We start from the raw sequence: 23,834 nt of genomic DNA, 5'->3' as shown, positions 1-23,834 counted from the left end.
ATTTATTGCTTGTTTTTTTTTGCTTTTTGTGTTTTTTTAATCCGTGTACAAGTCTAATTTAAGGAAAGAGTATGAAAAAAGGTGAACCTCAAGCTCGTAATCCAAGAGTAGATCTAGGCATTGCAGTTCTTACACAACTTTGAAGGTGATACAGTGGCAGTTCAAAGTTAAACCACTTTCACTAGTGGGGAGGAAATAACTTTTTTTTCAAAAACTCTACTGTCTGATAAGGCAGAGTTATTTAAAGTGTTTACCATCTCTGATTTGCTGGAAAGCACTGATGCAAACAAGCTGGTGAAGTTTGATCTTTTTTGGAAGACGGGGCTCTTCTAACCTGATAACTTAGAGCTTCAGCAAACCTGTTTCCCCCAGAACATCACAGATAGCAATCTAAATAGTCAGTAGCAGAATAGGAAGGTGCACTGAGCAGCAGAGTCCTTTATGTTTGATCTTATATGGTAATAAGTTTATGCTATCATTTAAAATATACCTGTATATTTATCCCATGGAGAAGTAAACTCTTTGAAATTACCTTTTATGAATCTTTCTTGTGCTTCCCAGGCAGATTGGTGTGTGGTTTAAGTGGCAGAAAGTTCTATGTTGCACTTAACTTCAGTGAATTTGGAGCAAATATTGCAACTATTCCTTCATTTTTGATAGCATTTGAATTAAAAGTAGAAGAACTATCCCATTTTTTCTTTTCCTGAACAGATCTGAATTATTAGATGTAATGCTTATCTCTAACGTACAGAAATGTTTCCTGACTGACCAACAACCAGCAATGCTATATAATACCTTCCCAAACTAGTGGCTGGAGATTTGCCTGACTTATATAGATCATATATTTGTTTAAATGTGGTAAGCAATTAAATTGCAGTAGAGACACAAAAAAAAGTCATGTTGGCTGAGGGATTTTTGATTAGCAAGGGGAGAAGATGGCATAGGTAGGTGTTGCATTGAGAGTCTGCTTTGTTTGAAAACAGAATGGCATTTTTGTGAAAGAAAAGCTGAAAGGCTTTTACGTGGATCGCTGTCTGCAATTGCTGTCTAAACAGTTGACTTCATTATCAGTACTTGTAAAATGGCTTGTTCAGGAAGACTTTAGAAAATCATTTCCCTGAAGAGGCACCAATGTAGCAGATGCAAATTAAAAGGAAAATAACTGACCTTTCGATATTACAGGTAGGAGAATGAGCAAGGTGTGTGTGTGTGGAGGGGAGGGGACGTTCAATTTCTGTGCTATTGCTTCTGGAAGATAGGGAGCTAAGAATTTCTCAATGTGTGTGAGATCTGTTTTTGTTTTTTTTTTAGACAGACATTGATATATCTGTCAAGTTTCGGATGTGTACGTATCAGTAGGTTAGAGACTCTGTTATCAGGAGAGTGAGAAAGTGGTGAATGATGGGGATATTTTTGGAATGAAAACCTTTGGTTTTTAACCAAAATTCCTGAAGACTAGGGGGATGGGAGATAGTGTTTGTTTCACTTTGTTCTGTTTATGATTGTGTTTGACTACAAATGCAATCTAGTCTTCAGTGTCCTTCCTCTCCTTACTTTGTGGTTTTTGGGTGGAAGGGGAGGGAGAAGGGAGATATACCAGGGTGGGTTATGGTTTTCCTTTATGCTGTCATACCATTCTTTTTTACTTACTTATTTTCAAGGGTGCTTTTATGGTATTGCTGGAATCAAGGGTATTTTCTTTCTCTACAGTAATTCTGGGAGAAGTATTTTTTTTCCTCCTCAGCGTTTTTCTTTAGGTGTAAAAGGCTAGATCAAGTCCTCCTCATATAAAGTAAACCAAAAGTATCTTTAAAAATCATATTTTAAATTTGCTTTAATTAAAGTGGATTTTCTTTCAGTTGGGTGATGGAGCTTGAGTAGATCAAACTTTATGCAATACCATCAGCAACTTTGTTGCTGTGTTTCTTTGAGCCTGTGCCATCCCAAATGCTGCTTTATCCAGATAGCATCATATTTTGAAGCACTTGGTTTCGGTAAATAACTGGGATTGGTAAAACACCATTGTAAACTGTTTCACACGAATCACTAGATAGCAATGGACAAAAATTGTTTTGGTGTTCTGTTGAGACTTTGTTATAACATTTTCTTTCACTGATTTTTTTTCTGTACTGGTACTGTTTTTATTTAGTGTATTTACTGAAGTACACATAGTCTGAATAACAGAGGAGGGTCATGCATGTTCTGGTTAGAGCCTTATACATATCCTATAGCAGGTTATTTAATCTTGTGCAGGGGAACCTTGTTCAATACAGCTGTTAATTTTGGAGATTTAAGGGATTTAGTAACAACATCTGTAAGCATTTGAATCTTAGGCACATAATTATTTGGCCTTTAGTACGTTGCAGTAAATAAAGAATACCTAGTTAGCTCAAGCAGATGGCTAAATGAGATTGCTAGCTCTGTGTCAGGCATTATCATCTTTTATGGTACAAGTTGATTTGGAGTCAGGTTAAGCAGATCAGTGTTTTAGTATGACTGGTGCGATGCTGACCAGCATGTTAGTATGGGAGGAAAATTAATTTTCGTTATTATTCTGTGGAGGAAGAGTAGGGAAGACTCACAGCCACAAATACCTGCATGGAATCTGGAGTTGGGTTCTGTGGATTTGCGGGTGTAGAGGAGAAAACATTAAGCCTTTACAAATGATAGTTTTCATAACTATTTCTTGAAAACCCTACCAGTTTCATCTGTACCGTTTTGATAAAAAAACAAAGTTGGAATCAACAAAATGTGGCAGAAGCAGATGCTGCTTCTAGAGCTATAACTTCTGAAGGTAACTATCTTGATTCTAAACAATGATGTCTTGTTTTATTGTTACAGATGACTATGGATGAGAAGTATGTAAACAGCATTTGGGATCTCCTAAAAAATGCCATCCAAGAGATCCAGCGTAAGAATAATAGTGGTCTCAGTTTCGAGGAGCTATATAGGAATGCCTATACAATGGTGTTGCATAAACACGGAGAAAAACTCTACACTGGACTGAGGGAAGTGGTCACTGAGCATCTCATAAACAAGGTATGTCATTTTTATGAACTGAAGTCCCTTATACGGAAGCATTCTGTTCAGTTATTTAAGTGACTATAATCTAATGTTACCGTGTAACATTTCGTTGAAGCTGTTCAATTGATACCCTAAAAAAATGGTGGTTTAGAGCTAACTTCCTGCTGCTTACTTTACTTCATGTTCCAGATAGTTTTTGTTACAAGTTACAGATGGAGGGCGCACCATAGGAAGTTTTTGAAAGTGTAAAACAGGAAACAACTCGAGCTAAAGCATCACTGCTGCGATGCAGCCATGCCGTTTTGTTGTTGTCTTTTTCTAAAAAAGCATTTCGAAGGCATTTTGTGACTTTCTCAGAACTCAGTTTGGATTGTTTTTCATCTGTGAAGCAAAATAAATACCTGTGCAACAACCTGTTTGTTATGGGCAAATGAACTAATTCACAAGTTAATGAGAGAGTTGTGCTAGGATTACACAATTTTGAGAGGCAGTAGGCAATATGCAAAAACACAGCTCAACAGCAACAAAAGTCCTGAGCAGTCCGCATTCTATCGTTTCAACCTTTTCAAAGCCATGTAATTCAGTCAAAACGACACGCAGAAATTTTCTATTTCCGAAGATGTGTATCATCTCAGGAAAGGGCTCTTCACATCTTGTGTAAAACCACGGAACCATCTCTCTAGCTTTGGTGGGTAGAATTTAGGGTTGATGGTTAAGTGTGTTACTGAAACCAAGTTGAAGCTCACTTTTTATGAGTATGGATAATATTTAGAGGTAATAGGATCTGAAGTCCAGGGAAGATGCTGTACTTCTTGTGGTAACATTCAGACCTCCTATCTTTGGAAAGAAATGCACGGCCACTCTGATCCCATATACTGTCTGTGGGTTCAGATGGAGTGTCAGATTTTTGTCCTCTTATTACAACTTTTAATTAGGAAAGTCATCTGCCATCGTGTATCTTGGATGTTTACTTGTGGCAGGAGTGCAGAGGGTGGATGGGAGGTTTACGCCTAAATAACGTGTAATGCTCAGGAAGCTTTTTGTGTCGGTTACGTGGAGATGCTGCTGTCACTACGCATGGAAGTGCTATTGCTGTGGCACAGGTGAAAATCAGTTCTTTTCTAAAATCTTAGTTTTCAAAGGTATGGTTCTGATAAGCATAGTCTAAAACCTACTTTGTTTATGTGTTGGTGTGTGTTGTTTTTTAACCATTTGCATGAGAGGAAACATCCTGTGTGAAATGGCTCAATATTTTATGACTAATTGTAGTGCATTTGTGAGTCTCGAACACTTCTGTTTTCATAATACCTACGTTCCTGAGGCTTTCTATGCCTTGTTTGTGTATATGCCTGTGTTTTTATCGTCTACATTTGATAATAATTAGGTCACTAAACTTTTTTTCTTAGGTTTGAGTTTATCCTGGTTTAATTTGAGGAAAGCTGCTTGTCTTTCTTTCTAACTATTCTATTTAAATTATCCATATGCAAAAACACTATTCTGAAGCATTAACTGGCAAAGTGACAAAAGAGCAGGAGATCCTGTGAGTTTGTGCTATCACTGCACTGCCTGAGAGGCTTGTACAGATACTAGTATAGAGAAACGCCTTTCTAATGCTTCATCCTAACTTTTCTGATGCTTTAAATTTTTTTTCCAGTGCTATAGTACTCTGATCTTTAACATGATTAATCAATTGGTATCTGTGTGCATGGGTAACAGAAAAACAGATGAGCAAAAGTTTTGTTTTAAATAGAAGGAATAAATACTGAGTTTTAGTAGCTAAATGCTCTAAGGTTAAAACAGCTATATTATTCAGATGTCTGATAACGCCTTCCTATAAGTTAAATAATCCTGGGATAGAACTTAAAAAAATAAAAATAAAAAATAAAATAGTGGGGATTCAAAGCCTTGTCCCTTTTGGTGAACTTTGCTTGAGGATGTTATGTTAGGTAGTAATAGCTGGAAGTATGGAAAAATAGTTCATTGTTTGTTAAGAATAGGATCAGTTCTGAAATCGCATCTCATTATTGTTAGTACTTGTTATAAAATAGATAAAACAATGGTTTTGTTTAACCTCACACTTCATGTAACAGAAATTTTAGAGGAATCGTGTGTTTTCAGTGGTTCTTTCCAAGAGCAGTTCTCTGTTAGATGTGAAGTAGCTAGTTAACAATAAAAGTTTTAGCCACAAATCTCTGTAAAGTTATATTCAGAGAATCAACGGTGCTAGAGTGTAGAAGAGGGGAATTTTTCCAGCTGAAATGTTGTTCATGAAATCTGTTTAACTTCATCAAAATGACACTTTTCAGAAATGGTTAGGTTGCAGTAAAGAACAGGCAGGCAGTGGTTATAAGGAACAAAATACAAGTTTTGAATTGCAAGAAACCTTCAAACAGAATTGCTACTTTTTGTTTATGTCTACTGGTTATCTTCCTGCAAAAAAATTGTATTCCTATAGTATTCCAGTCATGCAGGTTAATGAAGAGTAGATGCAGAGACTAAGCAGAGGCATTGTATTCAGATGTTTTTAAAAAATAGTTGCCAAGCTTGGAAAGCAAAAGTTTATTTTTGGTGAGGTATTGTTAAGAGCTCTATTTATCCTCTATGCTTGTGTAATTGCTAGATGAAAGTTGTACTTATCCATTATTTTTATTAGAAAGAAATTCTAAAGAATAATATTTAATGTCTAAGCAAGAAAGCACAATGCCATGTGCCGTCTTTGCACCTATCACTTTATTTACAATTCAACAGGCTGTAAACACAGTACAAGCATACAAGATAAAAGCACATAGGAAAGTTCCTGTGAAGGATGCTTGGTTTTGAACTTGCAGACCCCAGCAGCCTGTAGTTAGGATCACCGTGCTTGGTGAAGGAGGTAGTAAGCCAAGGAGCTTACTCCGCGTAATTGGTAGGAGTTAGCTGTCTTCAACAACTGAGTATTTACCACAAAATAAAAACATTATAAAACTTGTCTTTGCTTGTATATTGACATTATTATTATAGTACATCTAAAATCAAGTTAAAAAATGAATAAAATGCACTGAAACCTTTTACCTTAATTCAAGCATGAAACGGGGTGCATTTAATTCTTGTGCATCTGAGGTTTCACTGATTGCCTCCTTTCTTGTCGTTTGGCATTGCTGTAGCTCGATGTGGACACTTCACGTCTTGATCCTTGTCTGTTCCTTCAACACATAAATGTTGTAAAAGTATTTTAAAAAACAACAACAAAATGCTGACAAAGCTTAGTTTGCGGCTCTTTAACATCACTTACTAGAATAGAAAATCCTGAAGTTTGCAGGATAATGTTTTTAAAATTCCCTTCATTTTGATGAGCATTTCAGTCTGAAATCCAGACTCAAATCAATTCTATAAATTGTGCATGAGGCAGAGGGATTGATTGATGGATTTGTTGGCCAAGCCCAACAGAGTATTTTTTTGGTAGGTGATAACGCTGCCAGAGTATTCTGCACATCAAAGATTCAGAAACGCCAAGGACTGTCCTACACTTAAATGGGCTGAAACATGCTGGGTCGGGGAGATACTAGAGCCTTAGTGAAAAGGAAGAGATTCTTGGGATATGGGAAATCTTATCAAACGCTTCCCTTGCTGCCTGTTGTTGGCATGCCAGAGTGCTTTACAGCATAGTCTTTGCTGATACAACTGATGGAGTTTATCAATGGCAGTGCATGTTATCTCACGGTAGTAGCAATGAAAGGCATCCAAGAAAGCCCTTTGGTAAGGAGCACAGAGCCAGTCCTTGTGGGGTCGTTGCTGGATGCAGGGGGAACGTTAGGGAGTGCTGGGGCAGGTTTGGATGAAAGGCAGCGTGTCTGCTCTGGGGCTCTCTGCGATCCTTGGCAAGCTTTAACATTTGCTGTCGTGGTGCTGCAGGGAGAAGACAGGTATCTCCTCCAAGGGAATTCAAGAGATGATTTCCACAGTGTCTGTGATTTAGGGGGGGAATTATGCATGAGGAGTTGTGTAGGAGATGAATTAGTGAGCTTTAGGGTCTGCTGTACACTTGGCTGACAAGATATGAAGTATTGTCTACCCTTATCTTTCTGTCCTTAATATTTTAGGATGTTCTTGTGTGAGTCTTCAGTTATATGGAGGGCAAAAGGGTGAGATGGAACAGACACAAAGCGAGTGCAGTTCAGAGTAATCAATGGTTTTCAGTGTTTTGTGTTTTTTTTTTATCTAAAGGATAGTTGCTGCATGGTTGAACAAACATTTCTGGTAACATCACAGTCAACCTGCTAACTTAGCTGAAACTTGAATATTTTAGAATACTGTCTTGCGATTTTTGGACCGTTGCACTGTTTGGACTTCTGTACAAGATGAAATTCTGTAATAAAAGTTCTTGGACCTTGAGGTCTTAGGTTAGAAAATGCCTTCCTATACTGCTGCTCCCCGCAGAGGGCTCCGTCTGTGTCAGCCTGTCCTTAGAGTACTGCAGATCACATCCTTGCACTCGTCATGCTGCTGCATCAAGATGCTGTAAGACAGAGAATGCTAGGCCCCGAGCCTGCTTTGTGTACACTTAATAGAGAGTTACTTAAAAGTATTGAAAGCTTATGCCAGCAAACTATTCTTAAGAGATTTTGTATGTGCGTGTGCTGTATTTCCTAGGAGCCATATCCATTATAAAATATAGTTGAGCCTAGAGTCGTAAGCAAGATTTCCTAATTGCAAATATAAGACCTTACATAGATTATGAAGCTGCTAATTTACTTTGAGACTGTACCTTGGCAGTCCTATTCATGCTGGATATGCCTGCCAGTTTACTGCGTGACTGCAGAGGTGGTTACAGCACTCACTACAAGCTGAGTTAATTGAACCTAACATTCTGCTGATGAAACTTTCCAGACTGAAATTTTCTTAAGGCTTTAGAAGAGCAGCAGCTGTCTCTGAAGGGCTTCCTTCTCTATAGAAAAGTGTCAATGTCCAGGTTTTTTTTACACTGAAAGTTATTTATTCACCGAAGCAGTTTTATTCCGGGCTCTTGCTTGGCTGTGGTGCGTTGTGCTTTATAGTATTCTTCCTGTAATAGGGTTGCATTCATGGCCTGTACAAGGAATGTATTCAACACGTCGTAACTGGACAGCTGTTGTAAACAACAATTGGGGTGTCTTTTGTAGCAACTACAAGAACTTTTTTCCAAACCTGTCTGCAGCTTAAAATAAACTGAGGAGAGTGTCATTGGGAAGTTTTCCAGAGAGACTCTGAGGGTAGCTTTGTGCCATACAGCCCCATCGCTGGACTTAAAGCATGTTTGCAGAAAGCTGTATGGCACAGTGCGTGGGGCAAAGGTAAGGTGGTGCGGATCCGAGAGCTCTCACGTCTGCTTGGAAGCAAGTCGTCATTGCTACCTGGTGCTGAGCACCCTGTTTGTTTACCAGCTGACACGTGATTTGGCGCTGGCTAATCTAGTAGGATTATTGTGATGGATGTGTGTAATTATAAAGGCACAGTAGCTCTGTGTTGTAGAGATCTTTGAAGTGTCCTATGATGGTCTTTCATATACTGGAGTAAAACTGATTGATCCCTATCCCGATTCTCTGTACTTGTAAATGAATTGTGCTTTTAGTTTTTCTTTGCTAAGTTTCACTGCTGTGGCCGATCCACAAAAGAATTGCTTTTCCAAGGTTTCTTCATATCGATTAAGGAAGTGAAACAGAGATGTCATGCTTCTTTTTCTTTTTCTTGGAGATTTGGCTTACTCTTTACAAGGCTGATGAAGTTTTTAATGCACATTTCTATTTTAGCTAAAAGCCACGTAGGTAGGATGACAGCAGCACATACGTTTGGGAGACTGAAGGGTAAATGACAGTCACTACCAGAGAGAATGAGCCAGCTAGGCAGCACTGACTGTGAATTATGCCTGCGTCTTGTGTTTTCCAAAAGCAAGGAGAGGCCTTGCAGAGGAATGTCTGCAGAGCAGGAATTGGAAGATTTCAGAACCTTGAACAACTTGCAAGCAAACCTAGTTTCAGTTACTGTTAACAGGGTGAATATTAGTGGGATGAGCTTTTGCAGCTTATTGAGAAGAGACCGTAGTGTCTGGATGAAATGCCATGCTGTGTTTTTGGTTTGCCTGTCTAAGTTGTTGGAGTATATATAGTTGCATGCCAGACTGATTTTATTTTTTGGTATACTGTTTTTGCCTAGTAACTTAATAAAGCCTAAATGACAGAATGATGTGTCTCGGGTGTGTGGGTGTTTGTGTGTGTGCAAGGACTCTGGGATGTGGGTTGATGGATCAGGAGCTGGCCAGAGCCTTCTTGGAGTCTTAACTATCAACTTGGATCAGGACTGTTGCTTCTTGGCCCCCGAGCATGCCTCTCTTGTAAGGTATAGGACACTTAACGTGACGTGAAGCACAGATGGGGGGGAGGTTGTACTGCAGGGTGATTTGGAAGGAGATCCTCCCCAGCACTGCAGTAAGGTGCTGGCAGCCGTTGGGTGTTGGTTCTGGGCTCTGCCTGTGGCAGCAAGTGGTCGCGGTTGGAGAGCTGCATGGGCAGCAGCCCCGCCATGGTGACAGGTTGGCACGGACAGGTGGGGGGAGCGATGGCACCACAGATGCACCGGCAGATTGTCCCAAACTGTTGAGATGTATTTGCAATGAAGTTCTTCCAGTATGCAGAAAACAGTAGCCTTTGGTCTATTTTTCTAGTAAATTAGTTGTATTTTGAAATGAGAGGAGCAAAGGAAATGTTGCTCTCCAGTAAAGAAAACAAGTGTTCCCGGTTTTGCTAATGTTTAGAACGTGGTCTGACACAATCAGCAGCCTTCAAACTGTCTATTTGGAAGGCAGCCGTCTCTAAAAGCGTTTAGCAGTTCTATAACCCTTTATTTATTGAACCATTTACACGTTAAGTACAAATTCGAGCATTCTTTTCAGTCCCCCTCTCTTACCACGATGGCTTGCATAGAGCTACACAAAAATCCAGCTGTGTCGATAGGGCTTTACTGGGCTGTAAGAACTTGAAGCTATACCCCATTTGCACTTACCACCATTGAGGGTCCTTCTAAAAGGATGTCCCTCATCTTTGCATGCATGCCTAGAGTTCCGTAGGCTACTTCTATTATTCTTTATTACCTACTTAGCCTGTTGACTTTCCTCTTTTGGAGGTAAGGTTGAGAAAAGGTTTCTCCGAATTTGTATTAAAACTTTGATTTTAAGTCATTATTACAAGTAAAACTAGATTTGTTTTATCCTGTATGGAGGATGTGTACAGATTGTTTGCTAGAAGTCAGCTTTAACTAAACAACAAACTTTTTGACCTTTAAAAGGTACCAGGTTGTTTTTGCTTGATTATTTGGTTTTTATTTGCTTTTGTGTTTTCTTCCTAACAGATATTTGTTGGTTGTTGGTTTTTTTTTCCATGACAGGTTCATTATAAAGGAGGAAAAAAATGAGTATTTTCTGCTGGCTGGGAGTTGAACATACTCTAACTCCTGGAGGTTTATTGGCCATTCATTTACATGTCTGGACTGTATGTGTCTTTTGGGGGTTATCGTAAAGCAGAGGGTGGATTCACATGATTTGGGGGTAATGCCAGAGGGCAGGATGTATTCTTTATGCTATTTCAAAATTCAATTCACACATTTTGTTAAATCTGGAATATATATATGTATTTTTACATTAGGTTTATCTTTTACAGGAGTTGAAAGCCTGAGCACTGTTAGTACATGAGTGCTGCATGAAAATCAAAATACAAAACCAGATATTCTTTTTGATTAGTAGGGAGTAGTAATACCAGAAAGAAGTAAAGCCTGAAGTTGATGGGATGAACAAATCAACTAGACAATGCGTTAGTAAAAATGGTGATGATTTTTCTCTTGTTCCCTGAAGTCTTGTTAGCAATTTCAGACTATTAATACAAGAGTCTGGTCTTTACTGAGTGAATGTCTCCTTTCAGGACTGCTATTTGCTGCAACTATTTGCTGCTCTCTTGGCTTGTTTCTCTAACCGTCACCATGTCTGATTTTTCTACCTGTGCTTGTTTCTGCTTATAACATCTACTGGTACTTCCCAATATTCTGAAATGACTTGTGATAGTAAAGTTAACGTTAATTGAAACAGCAGAGCATAGGAAATTAAACCTTTAAGAAGTTATATAAAAATATTTCTAACATTTGAAATTTCAGATATTCCTTTGAAATTTAATATCCATGTTTATTTTGTTGCTCTTGTTTTCACACTGTTTTTTTTCATGCTTATATAAAGCCTTATTTTTCTCCTGAAGTTATATACAAGGGTATATACAGGGCTGGCCAGCACCCAGGAAAAATATGAACGTGTTTGTGATATTCAGAGTTCACAGAAGAGAAGAACTATTGTTTTCTGAAGCAGAGCTTGTTAAGATTTAAATGATGAAGGGGAAACTGACTTCGTTTTATGACAATATATTCTTTTTCACTTCAGGTGCGAGAAGATGTGTTAAACTCCTTGAATAACAACTTCTTACAGACACTAAACCAAGCATGGAATGATCATCAAACAGCAATGGTGATGATTAGAGACATTCTGATGTATATGGTGGGTGTTCTGCTTTTTTACATGTTTAATGTGATGCTTACTTGCTTTTTTACAACTGTAAACAATTGAGGTGGAGGGATAAAAGTAAGGCATGCTTAAGTCTTAAGATGATTCTTTTAATCCCTTGTTTTGAATTCCATATGTATATGAGACCATTATTACAAGTATGTGAAAAATTATAATTAGGTGGTTCTTTTCTCATCGCTAGGAAAGAACATTTGAAAACTGGTTGAATTTTGCAGTTCTTAAAAGATTCTGGCAGGCTACAAATGTTAATTTCACGTTTTTATTCACCTAGTGGTGGTTTGTTCCTGTAGAAAGCATGGTGGTGTAAAGCCTGCACAAATGACATTTGTCATTCTTTAAATTTTTTGTGAAGAAGATAGCTTTGCTTAGGTGCAGTTTGTGTCCTTCAGGAAGGGTTGAATTCAAACTGAATGTTTTGCTGTTCATAAAGAGCTTGGCACAGAATTAAGTAGCATGAATAGATGAACACATGATCTTTCGTTGGATGGTTGTAATTTTACAAGGGGGGGAAAAAAAGACATTCCTAACCTGACAGCTAACGGAAACGGTCGTTTCTGAAGAGAGAGGGCCTTGTATCTGGATTGTGTTATGCTTTACATAGTACGTGTATGTTTAAATTCCCAGAATGGTGGGCATACTCTGAGGGTGCAGGAGAGTATATTTTTATACACTTTTTAGCCAAAGGGTTAACTTCAGAAGGAAAAGAAATACATGTTGAGGACTGTTTTTTAATGTAAAATCTCTTATTCCAAAATATCACACTAAAAATAGTACTTTGTGCAGTATTGCTCAGGGAGGGATAAGGTAGTGCTTCATTTTTTATTATCAAAAAAGATTTTTGACTGAGATTATACTCTTATCTACTTAACAAGCAGAATTAAGTTCTTGCAGCAATTAAAGATCTCACAGTATGAAACTGAACCTATCTAAATTAACTGTGAAGAAATCCTGTTGGTTAATAAGCTACTAAACGCTAAAGATTTTTGAGTAATTATTGCAGCTACATAGCTCAAACTTTTTTTAATGGATTTACTGGCTTTTTTTTTTCAGTTGGAAATAGACCGCAAGTCTAAATATAGAGGGCTGGATATAAAACGCTTCAGTGACACTTAGATCTGTGTGCCTTATCTTGCCAAAAGGAAGATTTAGAGATTATTTTGTGTAGTGAAGATATATTGCCTTCACTAGGAGAAATGCTGAATTCTCTAATCTGTTAGTGAAGGAAAAATAAAAACCAATTGCTGTTAAGCGCATCTGGATAAATTCAAATGGAAAATAAGACAATTAATACCCAGAAAAATGGTTAATGAGTAGAATAATCAACCAAAACTAGTGGTGAGTTTCCAGAAACATTATAAGAAGGAGCCTCATCCCTGGAAGTGTTCAGAGCCAGGTTTGGATGCTGCTTTGAGCAACCTGGTCCAGTGGAAGGTCCCTTCCAACCCAACCCATTCTGTGATTTTATGGAATCCAGAGCTTTCCAGGGGAGTACCTGCTATGTTTTAGCCATGTGCTATTTACCTTTTCAGTACAGAAGATGCTGGATTCCACCAGAACTTCAGAAAATGGAGATCTGAAGTGCAAAATGGACTTTATTATTCTGTATGAATTAGAATTAACAAATTTAAATATCTCTGGAATATATAGCTAGCATGGAATTACCAGTGAAGGTCGTTTTAGATTAGACTTTCATGTGCTGTTTGAGTTTTTAATTATTTCAAGTAGGTGTTCTGCTGAGGCCTCCACTTGACTAACTATTTGTCTCCCTATAGGCTTTTACCTTGTACCTAAATGAGACCCAAAGTAACAGAACAGATACATCTACTGTAAATATTTTCATAGTATAAGAGTAAATGTTAATAATTTTTTTTCAAAATGCGCTTATAAACTTCTCAAACTTCAGGAGCTCTTATGTGTGTTTGTTAACTATCTATGATATAACATGGCTTTATGATTATTAATTTAATCTTTATTAGATAGAATTATCTAAAGCAGGGAGCTGATAAAATGGGCAGACTCTGGCCCTTTCTTTGAATTGGAGAAGCATAGGACACATTTTCAGAGAAAATACACACTTTGATACAAATTGAAGCATAATGTATGGTATAAAATTGGACAGGCCTCAAAGACTTGCAGTTTTACTTTTGTCTCTGGAACATCCTGTTGTCAACATAATTCTGTTTATTAGAATGAGATTAGGAGCAGGAAACTTCAAGTCTTAAGTATGCATTTATTCAAAAAGCTTGAAAAAGCTGCTGGTACCACAAAATTATACGATGGAGGGACATCTGTTAAAGATAAGACCTTACTGCTCTAAAATAAAGCACTTTATAAAGCAAGTCTTGCTATTCTATGGGATGAGTCTGAATGAAATGTGGTTTTATAGCAATGTTCTTATGCCAGAGTAGTTTGTGTCTTCAATCATGCACAGCTAAAGTTATTTAAATAAAAATGTGGGCCTTTTTGTTGTTGTTTGTTTTTAAGATAAAACAAATCACTGCATAAACACAGTCACCAGGCACTGTTAACTGACATGCTTGTGTTCTGTCAGGAGAAGTACATGCAATTATAATGTTTATAATAAGGGATAACCCAATCCTTCTCTTATTTTGTAGGCCATCCCAATTGCTTACCCATCAGTTTCAGGAAATGTACCTATTGGTACCCAAGAAGCCACAGTTTGACGTCAGTGAAAGTATAACATTTAACGTCCTCTTGAATTCTAATCTTACTCTCTTACAATCTTGCTTCAACCTAGTGATTGTACATCCTAAACTAAGCTGTATCTGTTTTAATACTGTTTGTTTTACAGTTTGTTTTGAACCATTAGGTCACTTACGATATAATTCAAAGCAAACACCTGCCCAACACACATCTATCCTTGTCTTCTGTTTGGATATGCCACTTCTAAAATGAAAATGAGTTCAATAGGGTCGTTTTAGAAAAGTATGTTTTGTAACATTGTAGTTTATGCATAATTATGGTACTCATTTGTAGACTTAGAATCTTTGCAGTTTGAGGTTTACGGCAGAACTTCCTTTACATTCAGAACCTCCTCTTCAAGACACTGTAAAGCTTGCATTGCAATTGCATTTGAAAAAAAAAAAAACTATAACCTTGTCTCTTGTGTTAAAGTCTGCTTGTTTTCATGTCTGCTATATAATGTAGCTCTAGTGTGAGGTTTTGCAACCTGGAAATGCACAATGAAGGCAAATCTAGGTTTCTTGAGATATTCCAGTTTCTGCGATGGAATTTCACGTATACATAGCTGTACTGTTTTTTGTATTATTTGTGAACTAGCACTCTTCCTTTCGGCTTGTGTCTAGGCTACAATAGTCAGTGCCAGAGTAGATGTAACACACACTGTGAATTCGTGGCAGTGTCTGCACAAGCAGTGAGCACTGAAGTAGTGAAGTCATGTGAAGCAGCATCATTGCGAAGTGAAGTTCTAAGATGTTAACTAATCTAAGAACTAAGACGTTCCAGTAGTGAAGTCATGCACTGTGTTTGCGTATATTCGAAGTGCAGTCTTGCTTATGGCTGTGGTGTTAGGTAAGCATACCTACAACAGTTTTCATTTAGCTGCTGTATGCAACCGTAGCAGTGGAGATGCAGTTAGTTGTTTGGTCTTTTAACTTACAAGAGTGTGAGTATTCCTGGAACATTGTACAGAAACTGGGCTGTACTGGATTCTCTGGTGTCCCTTCTTTGCTACTTGTACTTGCTAAATTTAAAGCAATTTCAGGTATGTAAGCACAGCAGCCACACCTCTAGCTGCATACAGGCGTACGCATAGGTGGTAAACTGTGTCAGAAATGAGCAATTGCTCTTGTGAATGCAGTTGTGTATTTTGAGGAATATTCCCCTCGTGCGCAGTGCATGAAGCCGGTGCCTTGATTTAAGCTAGCAGTGGCTGGTCGGCCGTGCAGGTTGTGACCTCGGGACATAAGACTCCCATTGCTTGTGGCTCACACAGGAGGTGGTAGGGAGAAGTGGTGGTTTTATTTTCAGAACTGGGATTAAAGACGCTTACTGTATACAACGGCGTCCAAAGGCTGAATGTCATCCAGGCAGAGCATCTGTGCAGAGGTGGTGCAAAATGTGGCTGTTGATGATGTGCAGTAGGTAACTTGTTTCAGCTGAGATCAGAGTTATTCTGCAGTGTAAGCAGCACTGTAGTTTCTGAATAATTGCCGTCTGAAACTCCACCCTTGTCTCCTGAGAGTTATTCTTACCTTTTAAGCACCTGCTGCGTCTCCCCATGGGAAGTGATTGCTGTTCAGTAGCATGTAGCCTTGTCAGTCAAACCTGTTCCCAAATGAAGTTTCCTGTCTCCGAGGTTATTTTTCTGTAGGTTGGGAGAGCTTCCAGTAAACAATAAAAGGGTTTGTTACCAAGAGAGAGCAAATCCGCAGTATCAGAAACATTAATGCTGTTACTTAGTTTGGGTGCTGTAGAGTGGTCTGGCTTACTAAAGAGGCATTGCTGTTACACTGAAAAAAGTTCCTAGCGCAGCTACTACTTCATTTCATAAGGGCAGTGTTTAGCACGGGCTGCCACAACAGAAACTATGCAGATGAGTCACAACCATTGCTTTAATCCATTTTGATACCCTGCTGCCTGTGCTTCAGAGGCCTGAATATACTTTGGAAATAACTTGTGGAGGAAAGAATACATACTAACATAGTGTGTTAGGCACTTCTTTTTAGTTTTGTCTTTCATCTCTTTAAAAGTGTAGTTTAAGCTTGTCTTATTTCAGAATCTTATTTACTTTTGTTCTTGGATGTAAGTGGGGAAGTAAGGGAGTAAAATAAATAACATTATTTCCTGAATAGCAGGAAGAAATGAAAACCAATAACATTCTAAGGATCTAGACCACCATGTGTCACTGAACTGACTTCTTGAGACCAAACTGAGTAAACTTTTTGGTTTGAGGCAGGGTTCTGCTTGCTTCATGAACCACGGAGTATGTATGTATGCCTGATCTGTTCCCATCCTTCGGCTTCGTTGAAATTAAGTGCTGCCTGTCTGAAGGGTGTTAGTGCAAAATCATTCCTGAATATGGACTCCATATTTTACTTTCATCTAGTTATCAGGAGGCAATCTGTTATATAATTCCTGCATGGATAATATTTCCGTGTACATTCAGCTGCTAAAATACTAAAGGCTGTAGGATCTATTCCCTCTGATTCCTTCCAGTTGTGGAACTTGTATGAACTTCCAAGGAACTTCTATGAACTTCCAATTGTGTAATTTTTTTTCCATGGTCTGAAGCATGATTTTTGTTTAAAAAAAAAAAAATTAGTTTTCTGTGTGTATGGGTAACTTTACAGTTCATTTCTGAGTGTGGTAAAGCACTTAAGAAGTTAATTGATGGACCTAGTGGGGAAATGAGTAGTTCATACTCCCATTCCATCATTGACCTTAATTTTCTATAGTGTTTGATTTGCTGTTATTTATTTTGTTTTAGCCATGTAAATTCTCAGAAAACCTTGTCGCAAGCAGATGTGCAAGGGGGTATAGAACTCTTTTTAACTTCTACAAATATGAGCATCCTGAGGCTTAAATGGTAATAAAGCAGTATTTTCAGCAGCAACCTGAACAATTACATTCGAAGAATGGATTGTCCTTACAGAAATGAAAAAAAAAAATCATTACTGTTCATCTCAGAAATAGTTTGTAAAAACTTTAATTTTTTTGTTGTTTTAATGATCTTACCCATTACTAGATGTTAAGTGAACATACACATTTTCAGCCTGTCAGTTAACTTTATTAGTACTCCTGCTTTTCTAGAGAGTAGATGTGTTGGGGGAAAGGAATAGAAAAGGGGTTGATGAATCAAAACTTGAACAGAAGAGAGAAATTTTTGCATTTCTGCAAAGAGTAATAGGAAACTCATGGTTACCTGCTCAGTAGAGTCCCAGTGAACTCTGTACTGTGGCGTTTGCGCTGTACAGACTTGGAATGGTGTTCTGAGCATCGGCCTGGATTTGTAAGTGTGGGTGGTAGTATAGGGCTAGTGGATGGTCGGGCAGCCTGACCTTTCTGATACATTGAGATTATGTAGGAAGATAGAATAATTCTTACATTTCAATATAGATTTATTCTTTCTACTCTCCCCTTTCTTTTCTCTTTTTTGGGGGGAGGGCAAGGAGATTTTGAGGAAACAACAAAGTTTCGAAATATTTGCTCAAGTTGAATCGAAGCGAATTTTAAATGGGGGTTCAACAGAAGCCCTTATGATCAATTTACATTACCAATTCATGAGCTTTGACTGTAACTATTCTTATTTTGGATTTACTTTGTCTTCAATTCACCTAATGATGCTATTTCAGGAAATTTCACTAAATATTGAGGAGGAACTGTGAACCTGAAGGGCGTGGTAGGAGTATGTATAGGAGATAGGGGAAAAATGATTTCTTACTCACTAAAGAAGAGAAAAGGGGGTGGATGGAAGGGGATTGTGTAGAAAAGTAAAACCTCTTTCAAATGATGTCACGATTTTTCTCAGTATTTGGGGGCTTCCCTACCCCCCAACTAAAAATGGAATGGGTATTGGTTTGTTCTGGCATGCTTTAGTTATAAATTCTGTCCTTTTAATCTGAACAATGTAGACTTTCTATATAAATGAGATTTTTGAAAATGGGACTGATTCTGAGATTGTTATTAATTTCCTTTTATGAAGAAAGGAGAGAAGATTAATTTGATTATATCTGTACAGCACAAATATGACCAATCTCTTTCAATTTTGAATAGCCTGGGCATGATGAATTTAGAATTTCACTGTCATGTATGCCTTCGTTGTAGGACCGTGTTTATGTGCAACAAAATAACGTGGAGAATGTCTACAATTTGGGTTTGATTATTTTTCGAGATCAAGTTGTACGCTACGGCTGTATTAGGGATCATCTACGGCAAACTCTGCTGGATATGATTGCAAGAGAAAGGAAAGGAGAAGTTGTAGACAGGTAAGATGTTTGTAAGTGACTGTCTTCTGTTGTAAATGATACCTATCAACTTTTGAGTGAATCAAGAGCGTATGCAACTAAGTCATTACTTAAGTAAAAATTGCTTAATAATCTGGAAAAATATTTTTCTTCGTGCCAGAGTTTAACATAGTAGGTAGATGGAGAAGCACATTAATAACATTTTTAATATTTGTGGTCTTTATTAAACTTTTTGTTAAATTTCTCTGTTACCACCGTGTGTCAGAGTATTTTTTTTATAAAGTGGAAGTTTGACAATTCTCTGCCCCTTGCTATCTTTTATTTCCTCTGTGCTGTTGTTCAGTCTTCTTCTAGCTTTGCTTGTTTTTTGGAGTTTTGTTTTTTCCTTGTTTCCCTTCCTAATGTTTTAGTCCATGTGTTTCTTAGTAGTTCAGTTGTCTCCAAGCCTTAAAATCTTCTCCTCCTGTTCTCTTGCCATATTTGTAGATGTGGAGTTCTGTACCACGCACTTCAGATACTGCAGCTGAAGTAACTTGAAATTTGCAAGGCTTTTTTTTGTGCTTCTGCAGTTTCAGGACAGCTGTTGGGTGTGGAGATACGTAAACTTCATGCTACTTTGGCTGCAGTTCTGTGATTGTGATTGCCCAACATGCAATTTTTGAAGAGAAAAATACTTCCTGGCAACAGCTGTATAATGTCCCCTACTGCCAGAAAGTGGAATTTTTTCCTGGATACAGTTCTTTTGTTTGTGTATTTTATTAATTTGTTTCTATGCTTAACTTGCAGATATGTTTTCATTACTTCTTTTAAAAGAAGAAGAGAAATTTGTTTTGAATTGTTCAATTCAAACCTGCATATGTCATTTTCATTTTCCTTGATTATTTTCACGTATGGTGAAATATATTCTTGTTAATAGTTACCAGAGTTAGTAGAACTTGAGACCTGCTTCCCTATCTCTGTGTTTAAGATATTTAATAAACATTTTCAACTGCTTAGTTTAGAACAGAAAGAATCTTGCTACTGTAAGCTTCTGGAAAACCTGTTGTAGCAAACAGATTTAGGATAGATTTTTTATCAGTATGTTTTAATTAAGTTGAAATCTTCTGAGTTGTTATTCTGTGTACTCTCTATCTTGTAAACATGTTGATTTCTCAAGTTGTTAACAACTTACTTTTTGGCAGAGGCGCAATAAGAAACGCTTGCCAGATGTTAATGATTCTAGGTCTTGAAGGAAGGTCAGTCTATGAAGAAGACTTTGAGGCTCCGTTTTTGGAGATGTCTGCAGAATTTTTTCAGGTACAACAGTCTTGTAATTATCATATTCGGAATGCTTTTGTCACTGCTTGGAATTTTGAGAATTGGTGGTACTTCAACCACTATTTATTTGAAAAGTAAGCCAACTTCTGTTAAACGAAATAAGAAAATGTGACTAACTTTGAGAAAAAGTAACACTAATTTTAACAGAATTACTATAATTCAAATGTAATTGTGAGACATGGATACATGATAACATGTAAAGTAATCATCATGCTAATCTTGTGTATGCGTTGGGCTGTTTCCTGCAGCTCAGTCTATCTCCGCATTGTAAGCACAGTCTCTGGATCTAAAAGGGTTTTTTGAGATACCAGCGGTATGGAAAGTTCAGGTGGATGCAGGTTGGGAATGGAGAGCAGAGACTAGTTGTCAAACTGCCTTTGAGAAAGCTTTGCTTCCTTCATAGTCTCTTTTTTTAATTATATGTTGTGATAATATGAACTGAGTCAAGTAATTAAGTGCATCAGCGTGGCTATCCAGATGTTAACCAAACACCAAACAGTGCATTTAAAATATTTCCTGAATGTTTTGGTGAGTTTGTTTCTGGGAAAAAAAGCCAGTTGAATGGTGGTTGAGTTTAATCGTGCATTGATAGAAATTGTAAAAGTGTGTTAAAGGGTACCTAGGTAAGATAATTTGTCAGTCTCTTGATTCTTATGCAGGATGACTGCCTTTCTCTCACCTCTAAATGTCCTTGAAAATCAGAAGTTTACATTGCACAAGTTTCAAAAGTCATTGCATTCTGTTTTTTATTGGTGCTACGTTAAATTAAGAAAAGAAATGACCTTGAGTTTCATTCCTTAGCTCTGCCTTTTAATATATATATATATATATATATAAAAAATCTTTTCTCTAGAAGACTACACTGACCAGTGTGGACAAAAATGATTTCATATGAAATAGTATGATCAGCATTGTCATTAGCAAGTATGAGAACTGTTGATCCTCACAGCTCATAAATATGACACAAGCTGATATTTGAAAAGAATTTTTACGTTTTCCTTCTCCCCACTTTTCTGTTTTCTTTTGACCTGTAGCTAAAACTCCTGTTGGTCACTGGATACTAGGTTGGTTTAGTTTGTTTTAGCATGAAAAGTTCTGTATTCATATTCCACGTATCCCCATACGTATGTAACGCAATAAGTGTCCTAGAACCTTTATTTTGTGTGAAGTGCGTATGTAAATCTTGGAGGTACAATAGTCTCATTCGTTAGACATGCTGGGTGTGATTTAACTTGTTGATGAATGCTGATCTGAAATAACCAGTACATTTCCTTTTTCCACCCTTAAAAAAAAGTATCTAAAATATTAATTTGTGTTAATCGCAGATGGAAAGTCAGAAATTTTTAGCTGAAAACAGTGCTTCTGTATATATAAAGAAAGTAGAAGCTAGAATTAATGAAGAAATAGAACGGGTGATGCATTGTCTGGATAAATCAACAGAAGAACCAATTGTGAAAGTTGTTGAGAGGGAACTTATTTCCAAGCATATGAAAACTATAGTGGAAATGGAGAACTCTGGGCTAGTTCATATGCTGAAAAATGGGAAGACAGAAGGTAAGACCCCATCATATGGGAGACAAATGCTTACGAAACTGCTTATTGGTTTTAAACATAGGATAAACTGAGCTTAAAGTTCATGTTCCTATGTAATTCTGAAAATGCTTTGGTGACTTTCTTTTGCGAACATCTGAGAATGGTACTTCAGAGGCTTTTCAGACAGACTGTATTTTTAACTTGTTTCTCTCTTTTTTGGTAAGTCAAGTATTTAGTAAGAAAAGTACTCATCTTTTGTACTGATCTTTGCCTGTTTTCCATGAGCTGTTTTATTCCTTTTGTGCTTCCAGTTTGTAGCTTTCAAAATTCAAAGTGTTTTATTGTGTTTTGTTTGTTTGTTTTTGCTTTTTTTTTTTGTTCTTTGGGGGTCAGAGATGGCATGTTACTTGAAAAGTGCTAGAGTAAATGACTTATTTAATCAATGTATTGTGCAGCCAGTTCTTGGGGAAAAGGCTTTGTTGCAGGAAGAAGTTATCTGTTCCTTTCTTAAGGGATGAAAAACGTTCTGAGTGGTGGAAAAAGAAGGGGTCGGTCTGGTAAGGTTTTCTGCAGTGCAGGGTGATACGGGACAGGCAGCGACTGAACAGAAGTTATGGAAAGAGAGAGATCTTAAGATTCTACAGCATCGTAACGAAGAGTGATTGTAGTAGCTATATTTAGAGATCAGTCTTCATACTAAAGCAGTAAGAAAAGGAACAGACTTGCTGCTTAGATTAATGGCTTTTGTTCCTTAAAGTAGCTTCACAATTACTAGGTGGTAGTCAGAGAGACAAAGTGAGCAAATCTCTTAGCTTTAAGAAAAGGGAATTCCTTTATTGAAAAGGAGAGTGATGATACCAGACTTAACTTTTTTTTCTTTAATATCCAGTTAAGATAGGCTTCAGGCTGAGAGGACAAGGATATTGAAGGGTATTTGTAAGATACAAGAATTTAACTTTTATGGGCATTGATTTGATTTAGTTAAATATTAGAGAGGAAATACTTGCTGTATAAGGATGGATTTCTCTTCTGGAAAGTCAGGTTTAAGCTAAGTCACTTCTCATAATTTTAGATGCATGAAACAAAACAGTATGAATTTATGTGGCTGAGTATTCTTTCAGGACAAAATGAATTAAATTCAGCAAGACAAGTGTGAATTAAACTCGTATTTGTGCCATTTTTTTGCTTTACAGAAATAAGTATCTTAGTGTTGTCCTATTTGTTTCAACATAGTATTTGATACTGGGATGGTACCTTGAAAGATATGTTCTTAAATACCACTGCAAAACATAGTTCTAGCGAAGCTTAAAACACACCGTATTTTAAAGCAATGGGCCTGGGGATCAGCAACACCAGATGACGTACTATAGACAATCTCAACTAGATAACTGAATGCAACCTTTGTTTTTAATTTAATTTTCTGTGGCTGCTGCAGTCAGCGTGTTCTCAGGGGTAGAGGAAAGGGGACATCAGATGATTCAACTGCCTGAGCTGTTGTTACAAGATGCTTTTTATGGCTAAAGTGGGAGAACTTCTGCTGTTTGTTCTTTTTGCTATGAAATGAATGAGTTACAGAAGTACAGAATGCAGAGTGTCCTGCATAGTATCTCATTCTTCTTTACAGATCTTGCTTGCATGTACAAGTTGTTTAGCCGTGTGCCAAATGGTCTGAAGACAATGTGCGAGTGCATGAGCTCATACTTGAGAGAGCAAGGCAAAGCACTAGTTTCTGAAGAGGGAGAAGGAAAGAATCCAGTTGACTACATTCAGGTAGTTAAATATTTTTAACTTTCTTCTGTCTTTTCCACGTTCTCCAGAGTAACATGATTAATATCGTAAACCTTAAAATTGATTCAAAAGGGTTGTTTTTTAATAAGCTACATTTATACTTCTGTTAAAAACATTAACGTGTTGACTTTTCAGTTGTTTAGAACTTCTTTTACATAAGTTGCTTGGGAGCTCATGCTCATTATTTGTGTTTTTGGTATACCTGCTCTTATTAAAATATTCAGGCTAATTATTATAAACACCTGGGAACTTATTGATTTATCCTAAATGGTATTTGCCTCCATATTGAGTTGTATGCCAAGTAGCTTTGTAGCATCTATTTCATTTAATTTTCTGTAACTTTAGCTATTGATATTTATTGATCCAGTACTTCACAGCAAGATTCTTGTGATTTACAACGTTTACCTCTCACTCTTTGTTAAATTACTTAGTTTTATTCTTGGTCTCTCTGAGAGACGAACACTTCTGCATATTAAAAAGTTTCTTTGTTGTTCTCCATCTCACTAAGAAGTTGTGTAGCATTAATTTATTAAGATCACAAAATACACTTCAGGAGCATTTGTCTTCTTTTCTTTCCTCCCATAGCCTCTGAGAAGATGGTTGTATGTTCTTTAGAGTTCATTGAACTTCAAGGAAACGTTTCATAACTGAAG

The 23,834-nt window shown here is 37.3% G+C and overlaps 1 protein-coding gene across 1 annotated transcript in view; it reads left to right on the top strand.

The window, feature by feature from the left end:
• CUL3 (cullin 3) overlaps window positions 1–23,834 on the top strand; it is a 56,047-nt gene that overhangs the window by 13,581 nt on the left and 18,632 nt on the right. The window contains exons 2-7 of the mRNA XM_080604405.1: window positions 2,842–3,039; window positions 11,456–11,569; window positions 18,404–18,564; window positions 19,725–19,839; window positions 21,186–21,414; window positions 23,018–23,163. Coding sequence (XP_080460531.1) covers window positions 2,842–3,039; window positions 11,456–11,569; window positions 18,404–18,564; window positions 19,725–19,839; window positions 21,186–21,414; window positions 23,018–23,163 — 963 coding nt within the window. The remainder of the gene's footprint in view (window positions 1–2,841; window positions 3,040–11,455; window positions 11,570–18,403; window positions 18,565–19,724; window positions 19,840–21,185; window positions 21,415–23,017; window positions 23,164–23,834) is intronic.

This window comes from Anser brachyrhynchus (assembly GCF_964034855.1).
Source record: "Anser brachyrhynchus genome assembly, chromosome: 9".
Taxonomy (NCBI): Eukaryota; Metazoa; Chordata; class Aves; order Anseriformes; family Anatidae; genus Anser; species Anser brachyrhynchus.
This window is presented reverse-complemented; position numbering and strand designations above follow the sequence as displayed.